The sequence below is a fragment of the Equus asinus genome, chromosome 14 (assembly GCF_041296235.1).
Source record: "Equus asinus isolate D_3611 breed Donkey chromosome 14, EquAss-T2T_v2, whole genome shotgun sequence".
Classification (NCBI taxonomy): Eukaryota; Metazoa; Chordata; class Mammalia; order Perissodactyla; family Equidae; genus Equus; species Equus asinus.
In genome coordinates, this window is record NC_091803.1 from 48,694,986 (window position 1) to 48,710,157 (window position 15,172).

At 59.1% G+C, this 15,172-nt stretch overlaps 1 protein-coding gene across 1 annotated transcript; it reads right to left on the reverse strand.

The window, feature by feature from the left end:
• Positions 1-469: 469 nt before the first annotated feature.
• Positions 470-14,790, reverse strand: UBE2I (ubiquitin conjugating enzyme E2 I). The gene is made up of 7 exons (XM_044746666.2): positions 14,635-14,790; positions 10,077-10,153; positions 9,835-9,918; positions 8,563-8,635; positions 4,235-4,344; positions 4,016-4,095; positions 470-1,093 (listed from the first exon to the last, which is right to left on the reverse strand). Exons 2-7 carry the CDS (start codon positions 10,140-10,142, stop codon positions 1,030-1,032), a joined length of 477 nt encoding a protein of 158 aa, XP_044602601.1. The 5' UTR covers positions 10,143-10,153; positions 14,635-14,790; the 3' UTR covers positions 470-1,029.
• Positions 14,791-15,172: the final 382 nt, after the last annotated feature.

Here is a 15,172-nt window from a genome sequence, read left to right on the forward strand (position 1 = left end):
ACGCACTGCCAGACAGGAGGAGGCCGCATGCCCCACCCATGGGGAAGGCGCCACTGCAGTGGCCCAGCCACCTCCAGGGGCCTGCGCTGGGCACTGAGGGCGAGCTGCTTGGACATGGTCCTCACGGCCTCGACCTGGCCTGGATTTAGGCACCTCATCCTCCTAAATGCCCGGGCGCACTTTGGAAGGGTCTCGACACCAACTCCAACGTGACTAGATCTGCACTCTCTAGCACCCTACGGCCCAAAGACTCGGGCGGGGGACAGAAACCCTGGACACACACCGTCTCTGTACACAGCATTATTTACAAAGGACCAGGACGAGCGCAACGCAGGGCCTGGGCGCACCCAAAGTGCAGACAGTGAGCCGTGCTCAGGCCGAGGCTGGTGCTCTGCAGGGCCTGCAGCCGAGCGGGGAGGGCCGGGCAGCCTGGCCGCCTCCTCACACTTAATGATGATAATGCAACAAAAACCTTTATATAAACAGTTTATTTACTCTAAACAGCAACACAGACAAACGCCATATAAACACAAAGGAAGTGATGCGGAGACGAGGCGCTGGCTGACTTTGGATCTGGGGCTCGTAAGCAACACAACCCGGGTTCTGCAGAGAGAACGGTGCGGCGGGAGGGCCAGGCGGGGTCCTTCCTCATGCAGCCAGCTGGGGCCGCGCAGCTGACCGGGAGAAGCATGCCGCGTCCGCGAGCGGGCACCGAGCGCTGGCGGCTCGTCGAAGTATAAAAGTTTATAATTTTACAGCAGTTGAAATACTGACATCAATATTAAAATAAAAGCAAGTTTTACATAACAATCAAAAATACAAAAGACTGAAGGAAGAGACCCTGTATGAAAATCTGGGCAATTCAGCGAGTCGAGAACTGTGTACCAGTGGCGGAAATGGAAAATGGCGCCCGTCCAACCCTCCCCCGGTGACTAGTAATTGTACAGAGCAACGTTAGATTTGCAAAAAGGTTGTAAACAAGTTCTTGCCAAACCAATCCCTTCCTTTTAGATGCCGCGAGGTCGCTGCTTATGAGGGTGCAAACTTCTTGGCCTGTGCTCGAACTCTCTTCTCGTATTCCACTCTGTTTTGGCTGAGGGGTCAAGAGAGAGACACGTTAGAAGGGGCAGCGGCCCACGGGGCCTGCACCGGGAAGCCCGCAGCCAGACAGTGTCCCCTGCCTGGCAGGCCCCGGGGTCCCGGGTGCAGAGACGACAGAGGCTGCCTGCCGGGTGGCGCCTCGGCCCAGTAGGGCCTGGGCGACAGGCCTGCGCTGTGGGCGCCGTGAGGTGCAGCCTGGCTGGAAGTCCACTTGTGTAACCAGTGACCAGGGGCTTCCTCTTTAAGTTTCAAACAGCATCGTTTGGGAAAGAAGGTAGATCGCTCGGCACTATCCTTTGCTTCAAAGTAGACACAAACTTCTGGTATTTTCCCCGTAGGGCTCTTGGTCCTGAGCGCCAGGTGCGGAGGTCGGGCAGGACCTCGGGTGGGACACCAGCATGAAAAGTGCCACCTGGGAAAAGGGGGCCGAAGGGGCAGCATGTGCTGCCCAGGCTCGGGGGGAAGAGGCAGACGGGATGGCAGCAAACATGCCACTGGGGGATCAGGGTGACTGCAAACAACGGGACACGATGACATTTAGGGACAGCGCTCCTTGCTGCGGCGGGTCAGGGTCTCGGCCAGCACCTCAGGGCTGGCGTGGGACCTCCTCGGAGCCCAGGCTCCCAACAAGCACGCGGCCTCTCGGAGCGGGGCTCCCAGCCCTCGGCACAGCCGTCACCTGCGGCCTGGGAACGGGGCTGTGGGACAAAGGGCCACCGTAGGATTTCCGTCAGCTCCACCCCAGCACCGACGACGGCTCTGTGCCCCAGGACCCTCCTCGCCGGGAGAGGCTGGAAACCTGCCCGAGCGTGCCCTGTGCCGGCACAGCGCCAAGGCGCACACTAGCCCCGGGAGGCCAGTGTCAGCACGACGCCCGGCCCCTCTGGGGAGCGAAGGCCACAGGAGTAGCGTCGGCCACTGGGCCATGCTGCGGACAGTCTGTGCGCAACCCAGCTCCCTCTGAGGGAAGCTTCCGGAAGGGGCCGTGTCAGACATGAGGCCCCAGGGCAGACGGCAGTTGGATGGAGGGCTCTGGAAGGAGCAAGCAGGAGGAGCAGAGGCAGCCAAATGCGGTGCTGCCGTTTACCAAGTCAGGCTGGGGACGGGCCGCTGGGGCACCTGGCAGTGTTGGACACGGCCTGCGACCTTCCAGAAACGCGAGAAAAGAGATCTGAACTCTTCAAGCATGTTTCACAGAAGGGGCTTTAAAGTGGATGCTCACATGAAGATGGTCCCAGCCCTGAGCGAGGCTGGAGCTGCACAACCGACAGCTGGGCACACGGCGCCACAGGAGTGCCATCAAACCCACAGAAAACTCAGGACAGCCCAGCACGAGGGCATCACGTCCACACCCGATGCACACCGGGGCCGGCACGCTCTCTGAAGGCCAGAGGGGACGCTTGCAGCTTTGCAGGCCTCGTGCTCTCCGCCCAACGGCTGAGCTCAGACAGTGTAGACCCAGCAGCCTTATTTACAAAGCAGCACGGGCCACCGGGCCCACTGCAGACAGATGTTGTGGCAGAAACCACATAGCACCCAGCCCAAGGGTCAAGGGGGGAGAGTGGCTGGTGTGCAGCAGCCATGGGGCACGCACAGATTGAAGCGGAGCTCCACCATCACTGACAGCCGTGCCCCGCTGGCTGGGGGTCTCACAGAGGAGACTGAAGTCTGAAGTGGGGGCAGCCAGGTAGAAGGCGGGACTTGCTGTGGGTGCCGGGGGTGCAGGCACATGAACTTGGCCCCTGCCCAGGAGCGTCTTGCCACCTTAGCCACCAGGGGGCGCACCTGACCAACACCTGGGTTGGGCTCAGGGACCCCAAGCCACAGGGGCCGGGGGCTGGAGGTGCTCCATCTCCTGCACCCTGGCACTGCTCTTCTCAGCTGGACTCAGGGCGCTTGCGTGCCCGCTGCTCAGAATGGCCCGAGGACAGTTCCAGCCTCAGCGCTCACCCGCTGACCAGCTCCAATGCCAGAAACACCCTCGTGGAAGGAACAGGCCCTGCCACCCTCTCCCCTGTGGATCTGCCCCCTGGGACCCAGGTTCCTGAATGTGGGCAGATTGAATAGCGGGGGTCAGAATCCCCAAGCTGGTGTAAGGCCCCCACCAGACCAGCCCAGGAGGCTGGCCACAGGGCCAGGGTCATCCCCACTGTCCACTCAGCCAAGCGCACAGTGCCAGCTTTAACCAGCGTTCACCTCAGTTGCACCAGGCCATCCTCCTTCAGTATGGACAGTGGACGCGGGACCACAGGACTCACCTGGCCACCGCAGTGTCACGCATGACAGGGCTGGGACGTGAAGTGGATGCCCAGCTCCTGGGTGGGGATGTCACAGCAACTGGGTGACCAAGAGCAAGCCAGGAGTGCCACACCCCGCTGGACCACGCCCATGGGAGACACCACACCCAGGTGGACCAGGAAGAGGAGCAGAGGGGGCCGTGGTCTGGGGTCCCTGGGAGAGCCAGGTTGTTGGACACACCTCCTACGCTCACTGAGGCACCGGATTTGCCTGGCCATAGCTCATCAAGGGGCCAAGTGGCCAACAGGAGCCCATGTCCCCCGACCTCTGTGCCTCCTGCACGCCCCTCGATGACACTCCTGCCACATCAGCTCTGGCCACCCGTTCCTGCCACCACAGGCCCCCTGCGCACGCAGCTCCAACTGCCGACACAGCCTGCCCTGGCCGCTTCCTCCTCGGATGCCTCCCCTTCGCAGTGCTGACCCCGGCTGCCACCCGCGTGAGCTCAAGTCTCAGGGCCTCCCTCCCTCCCAGGCTGCCAGGAGCGGCAAGGACTGTCCCCCAACTCATAGCTTGCCCGCCGCTCCCCTCTTACGGGCAGCCTTGACCGGACTTCCAGGAAAGGCTGTGCAAGCTGACGAGAGGTCGTGGCAAGCAAGACGAGACCGCTACTAACCAGTAAATTGTGTAGGCCTCTGCTTGAGCTGGATCTTGGATATTTGGTTCATTTAGAAGTTCCTGTATTCCTAGTAAGATCTGTGTGAAAGACATAAACAAGGCACGGGGGAGGTCAGCAGTGTGAAGGGCACAGTTCCAGGACGTCGGCCTCAGATACTGACGACCACAGTCCTCTGGTCCCGGAGGAGGGTCGAGGCCAGCCCCTGGCGCTGCGTACCTGCTTAATCGTGATGGCTGGCCGCCAGTCCTTGTCTTCCTCGAGGATGGACAGGCACACCGTGCCCGAAGGGTACACATTTGGGTGGAACAATGGTGGTTCAAATTTGCCTGGACCACAGAGAAGAAAGAAAACATGTTTTCCGCGGCAGCTGTTGTCCTAAGAATCATGCCTTCCCCAACAATGCCCCATCCCCTCTGCTGGGCACCTTTCTGGTCACCAGACATTTGGCCAAGAACTATTAAGAGTAAAACCAATGTGGCCACAAGGTGGGAGGAGGTGAGAGTGGTACAAGCGTGCGCCCTTCTGACTTGGTGTGAAGCCACGTCCCTCCCCAGGATCCTGCCCCAGGATGGCAGGCAGCTGGAGCACGGGGCCCCAGGACGGCCTCCCCGACATCCCCCCAGCCGGCCTGGACTCAGCAAGATGAGGAGGGGCTGCCGCAGCCGTGGAGGAAGCTCCTGGGCACAGTCACACCCTTTCCATGTAAGCGGCCACTTCCAAAGCAGGCCACCCTGCTTCAAAAACAGAAGCTCTTAGGATCTCTTGCATTCTTTTTTTTTTTTTAAAGTTTATTTTCTTTTTAAAACATGAATACATGTAGGGGCTGGCCGAGTGGTTGAGTTCACATGCTCTGCTTTGGTGGCCCAGGGTTTCACTAGTTCGATCCTGGGCGTGGACCTGGCACGGCTCATCAGGTCATGCTGAGGTTGCGTCCCACGTGGCAGAGCCAGAAGGACCTACAACTAGAATATACAACTATGGCCTGGGGGGCTTTTGGGGGGGAAGAAGAAGAAGAAGAAAGAAGGATCGGCAAGAGATGTTAGCCCAGAGCCAATCTTAAGGAAAAAAAAGAATACATGTAGAAAATTTGAAAATATGAAAGAGCAAGAAAAAAATTGCCATTAGCCCCAGCCAGAGACTGTTAACCACAGCTGACATATTAGTGCATTTCCCACCCTTTATGTGGGTACTTTTCCCTTTATTTTTAAACATTAAGTTATACTAGAAAAGTGCAGCAAATCTAGCACAACTTGACCAACTACCAAAAAGCGAACACGCCCACTAACACCAACGGCTTCCCGGAAAACTCCCCAGACACCGCCCACTCCGCTCACCCTTGTCCCAACCTACAACCCCAGCGAGGACTCCTCGGCTGCACAAACGGACTTGCACAAGGACTCCTTGCTCTGCTCTCGTGGGTCACACGTGTCGCTGCAAGTGCTGTGGTCACTCACTCCGGCTGCTGCACGGGCGTCCACTGGGCGAGTGGGCGCCCCACAGGCTTGGCCAGCACACGGCAGGCACACACGTGCGCTATTACGAACAAAGCTGTGAAGGTTCCTACGTGTGAATTCTGGGGCACGTGCATGTCTAGGTGAAAACGCTGGGTCACAGGTGTCTGCAGCACTTGAGCAGACACTGCCGGTTTCCACAGCGGCTCTACCAACTTACATCCCACCAGCAGGGGCTGAGTTCCCACTGCTTCACAACTCTGCCTACACCCGGTGGTGTCGGTCAGGAGCTTCAGCCACCAAAGTTCGATGAACAGTGGCTGCCTCTCGTGGTTCTAATATGCATTTCCTTTCATTCATGCACCGCACCTGCTCCTTCATTGGAGAAGTTCTTGTTCAAGTCTCTTCACATTTTCCCACTGAGTTGTCTGTTGTTGATCTGTAGGGGCTCTTTATATATTCTGGATACAAGCCCTGTATCAGTTAAATGCCTTGCGAATATCTTCTCCAACTCTGAATTTGCCTTTTGCTCTTTTAATTCTACTTTTTGATGAACATAAGTTCCTAATTTAATCTGACTTATCTTGTTTCTTATCCTGAAAAGTGCACGAAGGATGAATACCCGCATCCACCAAGCCCCCCATCCCCACTTCCAGTCACCCGCTGGCTTCCCTCTATCCGACAAGGTCACCCTCCTGACCTCCAACACTGCCCATCACATGGCCTGCTGGCCTTCAAGAGGAATCCGGCACGAACTCCTTTGCTGGCTCCCCACTCAACATCAGTTCAGGAGATTCATTGCTGCCGTGCATCCCTGGACGTCCTTCCTCCTTGCTGCTGCAGACCCGCCATCTATTTACCCAGTCTACTGTTAACGGACACTCACACTGTCTCCAGCTTTTGGCCACTACAGACGGGGCTGTCCCAAATATCCTTGCCTGTGCCTTCTGGCGAGCACGTGGATGCACTTCTACTGAATGTTTACTTGAGTGGAAGAGCCAAGGCCCGGGGGAGGAAAAACTTTAGCTTTGGTAGACACAGTAGATGGCTTTCTAAGGGAAATTTTCAAAATTTGCACGCTCTCCAGCAAGCACCTGAGGTGCGCTGCCCTGCGCCATCCCCCCGCCCCGGTGGCCTGCTCATCCACTCTGCAATCATAATCTGGGACTCTCTGGTGAGAAGCTGGGCTTCTTTTCCTATGCCGACTGGCCAAGAGGAGAGCTTCTTTTGTGAAGGGCCTGTTCAATCTAATGATTGTTTGCCTTTTTCTTACTGATTTGTAGATGCTCTTGATATATTCAGGATAAATACTGATGTGTTTACACAATCTTCTCTCTTCTTCACTCTCACTGGTGTCTTTTGGTGGGAGATGGTCTTAATTCCAATGTAGTCCAATTGATCAGTTTTCCCCTATGGGGGAAAAAGCACTTTCTGTACTTCCCTGGTTAAGAAATCTTTGGCTACCCAGGTCATGAAGATATCCTCCCGCCTTCCTCTAAAAGCTGTACTGTTCCACCTTTCCATTGGGCACCACGACTCGTCTGCAAGGCTTTTGTCTATGGCAGAAGACAGAGATGGAGTTCTCTTTCTCCACGGGATACTCCGTTGACCTAGTCCATCTGTTAGAGTACCACCTTCTCCCCTGAACCACAGGATCACCTGTGTCACACACCAGGCCACCACACATCTGTGGTGCTTCTGGACTCCGCTCTGCAGATCTGCACCTCGAGGACCGTGCCTCTGGAGCAGGTCTCCATCTGGTTTACGCCTTGCCCGTCCTGCTACCGGGTCTGGGTACTCATTAGCCAACGAGCCTCACAGCCCTTCCCTCCTGGAACCCCAAAGGCCACAGCTATTCTCAACACTCTGCATTTCCTGTATTTTAGAGTTTGCGTGACAACTTCCTCAAAAACCTGCTTGGATCTGACAGGGATGACAATGAACCTGCAGAGCGGCTTGGAGAGACCTGGCGTCTTCACAACACCGTGTCCTCCGACCTGTAACCGTGGCCCACACCGCCAGGCATTCAGGCTTGCCTCACCTTCTTTCAGGAGCCTTTCTCAGTTTTTAGTATAGAGCTCTTGAACGTCTTTTGCTGGATTTATTCCAAGGTATGTGATATGATTGTAAATGGTTTACTTTGAAATCTTTTACGTATCGCAATTATGCAAGAATACATTTCATATATTAATCTTTCATCCAGCAACCTTACTAAGCGGACTGAGAGGAAGGCCACCTGGTCTCAGTCCTCCTGCCCCACTCTTCTTTTCCTTGCCTTGCTGTGTCTGCTTGGAACCCCGATACAACACTGAGCAGAAGTGACGAGAGGAGCCACAATTCATCTGATTTTTCTCTTAATTAAACAAAGAAAGAAAGTTCTCCTGGGAGACGCCACTGTGATGGAAACACGCCCCTGCCACTTGAATCCCGAGCAGGAGGGCAGACCTCGACAGAGGCTCCCTCACCAGTGCCACAGGCTGGGGAGTGGTAACTCACTTAACTGACCCGCTGTGGACAGTCTATGTGGATTTCCAGCTGCAGAAGGTAAGGGATTCGGGGCCCTGCCCCTCCTGAGATTTGCTGAGCTGCGTCAGGACGGGCTGACAGCAGCACCATTTCCAACATGGCTCGGCCTTTCCAGCCTGCTCCCTTCTCTGGGGGCTTCCATGCCCCTCCGTCCAGGCTGCACATGCAGTTCTAACAGACAACAGATGGGCTGGTGCAGGTCAGGGCAAACCAAACCCTCTAAGGGTGACACTCTGGACGGCAGTCCTTCTGCAAGTCTGTCCCTCCCCAGGCTGAGACGCGGTGGCACCTCGTCCCCGACGGGCACCGAGGGCCAGGAGCTTGGCAGTGGATCAGAGCCGGGATCTGAGAGATTAGCCTGTTAAGTGCACCTCCCACCGCTGGGGCTAGAAACAGACTTGAATCCACAGCCAGTGCAGGGATCACAGGCTTGGAGCGGCCCCCTGGAGCAGAGCATGACAAAAGCCACACCCCAGGAGGCCTGGGCTCTCTGAGGAGGACTTCACATCTGAGCCGGAACGTGGCTAACTAAGGCAGACTGACTTTCTACGACCTTGGTCTACTCACATTTTGGTGGTGAGGACGGATAATCGTCTTTGAAAAGCATCCGTAGCTTAAACAGTCCTCCTTCCCACGGCGTCTGTGGGAGAGAAAACTGCGATTAGGGGCGCTGCTGGCTGGGCCCGGGAGCAGGAGGGGCTCGCTTCTGCGGCAGAGCCCCCTGGACTGCGAGGACCCCACAGAGGCGAGCAGCCCAAGTGTCCCCACCAACAGGACTCTGGGGACCTTAGTGTGAGCTGGAACGTGTGCTCCTTTGGGAGGGGCAGGGCAGGAGCTGGGATTCTGAGAAAACAGGCCCCTGGAGGGCTGGCCCCTCTGACTCTGGGGTGGGGTGAGGACTTGAGTGAACTCAGTGTGTACCTGTTCCCCTAGAGTGGCTGCTTTAGAGTGACATTCTGGGAGGCCCCTCCCTCAGGTCCCACCTGTCCCCAGGCAGCCTCCCAGTACCACAATCCAACACGCCCTGGGAGGGAGGCGGCAACAGCACACCTGCCTTGCCCTAAGACGAGGGGCCAAGAATGGGCTTAGCAAAGGCAGGGTGCACACTGGGCCTCAGCAGAGCCTCAGACGAAGGGTAAAGCCAACCGCATCACCTCACGGACAAAGGCAGTCCTAATCCCACGGCTTAGTGCAGGGGGAGGAGACTGCCAGGAAGCACTGAGGCTGAGCTTGCGTGATGTCACAACAGACCATGGGTGGGGGGAGTGAGGTGCTGAGGCCTCCAGTGTAACCCAGGCACCTTGGGGGCATCCTCCTTCCTTTGGAGTCACCTGGAAAGAGCTGTATGTGGGCTCATGGGGGACTCTCACACTCAAGTGCGCCGGTCCTAACTGGCCCAGGCACCCTCGGGGGAGCTGAGGAGGCAACCCCGGGGGGAGGACTGGCCAGTGCGTGGAGGACACGGGGCCCCAGGCAGCCATCTCAGGATGTGCAGCTGCCCCAGGCTCAGACGCCCCCACAGGAGCACCACTGCGTCTGGGCTGCTGCAGCCCCAGCACACCCTGCAGGCCCAGCCCGGAGCCCCGCGGGGCTCCTCCAGACCCTTCTCCACCCCACCCCCAAGGCTCCTGTGGTCCCAAGAGGTAGCAGGTGCTGCGTGGGAGCAATACCTCCCCATACCTGAGGGGGTCACATATCACCCTAACCTTGTCCCCCCATCTTACGTCCCCCAGGGTCCGCATGACCATCGTGAATGTCACACACACTCGAACCTCTGTTGCTCTGTCCTGCTGCTTGAAACCAACAAGCGGTGGGAGCGTGTGGCCGCGGGTCTCTTACCCCTTTCTTTCCTGGAATGGCGCACTCCCAGTTCATGAGGTTCATTGTGCCGTCGGGGTTTTTTGTTGGGACAGCCACAAAACCCTGGGAGAAAACCACCACACAGCATATCAACCACGGTGTCTCATTCTACCCACCCAGGGTACGAGCCTGTGGCCCACCACCCACCCGCACAGAGGCAATGGCCCCGGGCTGGCAGGCCTCGTCTGCTGTGCTACGCGCAGAAATAAAGCTTTCCTTACAAACGGGTGGTCTTTTCTCCAAGCTTTCCTCTCCTGGGCGAGTCTGCTGAGGGCGATCCCCGACATATTCAAAGTCCCTGGAAGAGAGGGCAGAGTGTGCGATGAGAAAGGGCACACCTGGCTCCCTCGGTCCTTTCACCCCACACCCGGCCCCACCCTCCTCCCGCAGGGGGTTCACCAGGGGAGAGGCAGCCGGCTACTCCTGAGCCCTGGGCCTGCCGGAACAGCTCCGTGTGGGGCGCCTTGTCTGCCTGCCTCCCACCCCCAGGGCTCCATGGCACACGCCGTGGCCTCTGTTTCATGGTGACAGAGGTTCAGAGAAGCGAAGCCACACAGCTGCTAGGTGCTGTGCGGGGAGGGGACACCGAGCTCTTCCAGCAGACACCTGCCCATCTGGCCCGCCCTCTTCAGCCACACGTGGCAGTGGGCTAGAGGGACAGGGATCCCAATGCTGTCGTCAGACTCCGCAGAACGGCAGAGACAAGGTAGGGACATCCAGAGCACTGGCCCGAGACCCAGGAGGGGCAGTCATGGAGCGCTCCCTGCTGCTAGTGCAGGGATGTGGGGGTGCTATCAGGCCCCCAGCTTAGAATCAGGGGCTCAGAATTCAGATTCGGGTCGAGTCAGGAAGATAACCCTTATCCCTGAAAGGCCACCCAGCGGAAAAGTGCCCCAGGGCAGAGAGTTGTGGCCAAGTGCAGAGACGGCTCCCCGCCCCAGCATCCAACAGACCCAATTGTCACCAGGGCCCCAGGCTCCTTTCTCCGCCCCCTCCACCTTCACGTCCCACAGCCTCACCCTAGGACCTGCTGGCACCCCACAAACAATGAACGGATCAAGGCCTGTCTCCTATTTACTTTGGGAAAGTCAATGAAAGGGGGAACAGGCTAGCATGGAGTGCCATGCACAAGCGGAAGACACCTCCGAGGGCCCGGCCCACCTGCCCCCCAGTGCGCCGTGGGAGGGGTGCTCACACGCCCGTCATTCCTGGATGTCAGGCTCCTCCTACCATGGCCCCTGCCCCCTGGGACTAGAGACCCTCGAGGCTTGGTGCCTTCAGCCGTTCAAATCAGTGGCCCGGAGCCCTCAGCCTGCGCCGTCTCGAGCTTCCTGCAGGTGAAGCAGCATCTCGGGGGCCACTTACCCAGCAGCACACAGCAGACCCTCAGAAGTCATAAAACTTGCCCAAGAATCAGACCCTGTGTTTGCTGATCTTCAAAGTCCATGGAAACACTGAAGATACCCGCTGGAGGCCCCTCCACCCCCCACTCCCCTCCTGTAGCTACTCCCGCGGCCTCCCCAGTGCCGCGCAGGCTGACCCACAACTGCCTCAGCAGTCCCACCGCACCTTCTCCCTGCCACCCCCCACCTGGCCGTCCTGCCCCCAAGCCCCAGACAACACAAACAGTCCCCGTTTGTGCAGGAGGGGTGAGGTCAACAGTTCAGCAGCAGACCAGACGGGCCAGCCCTCCACCCCTGCAGTACAGCCACTCCCAGTGTGGTCCTGGGCAGGCGCATCACACGGGTGCCCCCTCCCAGGAACTCCGGGCAGGGTCTGCGTTCTGGGCAGTCTCAGACGACTGTTTTCCCAAGAAGCCGGCAAAGTGGAAAGGGGGGGTTTGGGATTGCCATCGCAGCGCCACCAAGAGCCCAGGGCTCAGCCAGCTGGGCAAGTTACTACAAACCCCAGACCAGGCGGATGCGCTGCAGTTTCAAGAAATGTGTACACCTACGTCGCCATGAGAAAGCGATAGTCAAAAATCAAAGGCCTCCAGTCGGGAAGCAGGGCTGTCATGCGACAAGAGACAGATGAACCAACTCAGGGCCCGGCCCCCAGCTCCATGCTCTGACCCCAGAATGCACCTTTTAAAAGACTCTGACCTTACCCGACCTCGAGATTAGTACAAAGTAGGTAATGCCAAGCTTGGACCCAACTGAATTTCTCTTCGCCACCACCCATCCCAGAATTCTGCTCTGCCCACGTCCCACGGGGTGTGATGCGACCACTGAAGCTCACACCCACCCGGGGTCTCCTTCCCTGGAGGGCACGTCTGTCTGGAATACCCAGTTCTTCCTGCAACACAAAATCAGGAGCCAGCAGCCGGGAAGCAGACAAGCACTGCCGCCCGGAGTTCACGAGAGTAAGTCCCGTGCTGGGAAACGCTGGGTGCCTGGAGGCCCACAGCAGGACCATGGGATGGCGACACACTGGGGATATGGAGGCACCCTGGTTTCAAATGGTGGCTGGGTAGGCCACTCGAGCCCAGACTGCAGAAATCAGGCAGGATGGTCAGGAACAGACGAGCCGCGTGGGCCGGGGGGGCGGGGAGCCTGGGCACTGACCATGAGGGCCTGGTAAGCCACTGTGAGGACCCGGTCTTGCATAGCAAGGTGGGAAGCTGGCAAGGTCCAGGGCGGAGGAGAGCCCCAGCTGGCTTGTCTTTAAGGATCTCTCTGGGATGACTAGCTGCGAGGCCAGAGGCTACGGCTGAACGTCCTGCATTTGTACAAGTTTCTCAAACCCGTCACTTCAACCAGTTCTGCCAAATGAAAGGACCCAGCTTCATCGCCATCCCCAACGGCAACACCCCTCCTTTGGAGGCTTGAGGGCGCAGCACATACTAGCCCCCAAAGTCCTCCTGCCCCCTGCCCGCTAGCTTCCCCCACTGGAGGGGCACACACAGAATGGTCTCTGCAGCAGGTCCCTCACCCCCAGCCACGGCAAAGCAGACAGTACGGGCTGGCAGCCCAGCCCTGCGGCACTAATGAACACAGAAGTTCAGCAACCAATACAAGCAGTTGTGGAAGTGAGATGCAAGATCCTACACAAGTCTGAGCTGGGACAGGATCAAAAAGACCGGCTCCATCACCAGGACAAAGAGCCACAGGTGCACACCTGCACCGTCCCAGGCCTAGGTGTGGTCCCAAGAGGATGCTTCCACTCCCACTGGCCTCCTGGTGTCCAGGAGAAAGTAGCCAATTTGTTACATTTTAATTACAACACAGAAACACTCCTTCAGAATCCCACTTAAAATGCAATCTTCTTCCCCAACTAACAGGGGCACTTAAGGAGCAGTTAAGTGTCCCCAGAGACTTCAGAGCAACAAAGCTACAAAATGCAAAGATAAAGGTCTTCAGGCAAAGCAGCGGCGTCTGCCCTCCACCGCACTCTAGGGCCCCCAGGGTGGGCTGTACTTAAACTGCTCTTCTCAAATCACGCTCTGCTGGCTGACAGCACAGACCTCAGAGCTACTTACCGGCTGCATGAGGGCGGTAAGGTGCTCATCTACCCCAACCTCAACTTTTCCATCTGTAAAACAGGTGACGGACTATGACCTCACAGGTTTGCCCACGATGAAACTGATACTGGATTCAAAGCCCTGGAAGGGCCTTTCCTACCCAAACTCGAACTCCCCCAAGGGAGATTCCAAGGGGAAGGCTCTCACTTCTCCTGACCCCAGCACCCTGCAGGTCTCCTCTTCTTTCCAGACATACCTCCCAGGACCCCGAGCTGTTTCTGAAGCAAAGTCCCAAACCCCAAGACTCACCAGTCAAAAGCACAACAGCATGCAGACTTCACCCCTAAGCCACCCCAAAAGGCGGCAAGCAAATCAGGACAAACTTAGAACCCATGTCCCTTTTCTGTCGGATAGGTCCTCAACCCAGAGGCTGTGTTTCCTTAATAGCAAGAAACATGAGAGTAACAGTCTTTACAAGGAAACAAACAGCCAACTTTGCAAATACAGTAACAGTAACTTTGCAAACTGAGGAACTAAGCCTATTTTCAAATCATACAACCCAAACCAGCTAATACAGTGATTCCGGGGCGACGACAGGCCGGGACGGTGAACGCAGCTAATCATCCCCTCCCTTCCTCCTACTCACGTAACTACCAGTTCCAACCTCCGCTCAACTGGTACAAAGCAACCTCCGAAAGAAAACTCTCCCTCGAGTGAAGCGCCCATGTTCAGTGTCCCACCAACTGCAGGTGGAGCTCTTCAGAGGCGCAAGAAAACTCACGCTTGTTGTGATTTTCAGACATCAGACACCCCCACCCCACCCCCCCGAGCCAGCGATTCTGCCATCCAAGACTTTTAACTCCCGGTGCCGCGCGCTGTCCCCCCGCTGCGAAGCGCCACAGGTCTGCGCGCAGTCCCGTGACCCCGGAAACCAGCCTCCCCGGTGGAGGCGGATCCGCGGCGGGGCGGCCGCCCTCCGGCCCGGCGCCTGTCAACACTGGCCGCGGCTCTCCGCTCTCTGGAGCCCCTCGGGCCCCGCGGCCCAGCACGCGCTCTCCCGCCTTCCAAAGGGAAAGTGATGGGAGCCCGGGGCCGGGCCGCGAGCCGCCGAGGCCGCAGGCTCGGGCCTCAGGGCTCCGGCGGGCCGACTCCCGGGCGCGGCGCCGCGGGCCAGCCGGGCGGGGCAGGGGTCCGGACGCGCGGCGACGGCGAGTCGGGGCCGCAGGGCCGGGGGCGGACGGGGCGCCCGCCGGGCCAGGCCCGACGGCGGCGGAGGCCCCGCGCCCGCACGCTGCCGCCGCCCCCCCGGCCGTGCTCACCTCGGGCGGCCGCGGCCCGGCGAGCGAGGCGGACGAGGCGGCGGCGGCGGCGCTCCCTTTGTCTCGGGACTTCCCTCCCGAGCCCGCTCCGCGCGCAGCCCGAGCGCTCCGAGGACCCCGCGCGGGCGGGGCGCGGGCGGGGCCTGCGGGAGCTGCCCGCCGCGCGCCTGCCCCGCGCGCCGCCGTCACCGCCCCGGGAGCCGCGCCGCCGGCTCCGTCGCGCGCCACCCGCCGCCTGCGCCCCACCGCCGCGCGCCCGCGCCCCGGGCCCCGCTGGGGAGCCCGGCCCGGGGGCGGCTTTCCAGTCAGGCGGCGTCCCGGACACCTGCTCCCTTAAAGGAGCCGCGTCCCCGATGTGAGGGAGCGTCTGCAAACTCCCCTTCGCGACGCGCGCGTCCACTCGAGGACACGCCGGCGAGCCTCGCGGGGAGTGGGAGGCCGAGATCTCCAAGGGCTCCGCGGATGCCCCGCGGGCACCTCTCCGGGCACGGGTCCCGGAGGTCTCCTGGGGGCTAGGGCCCGGGGCCGGGGGGCAAAG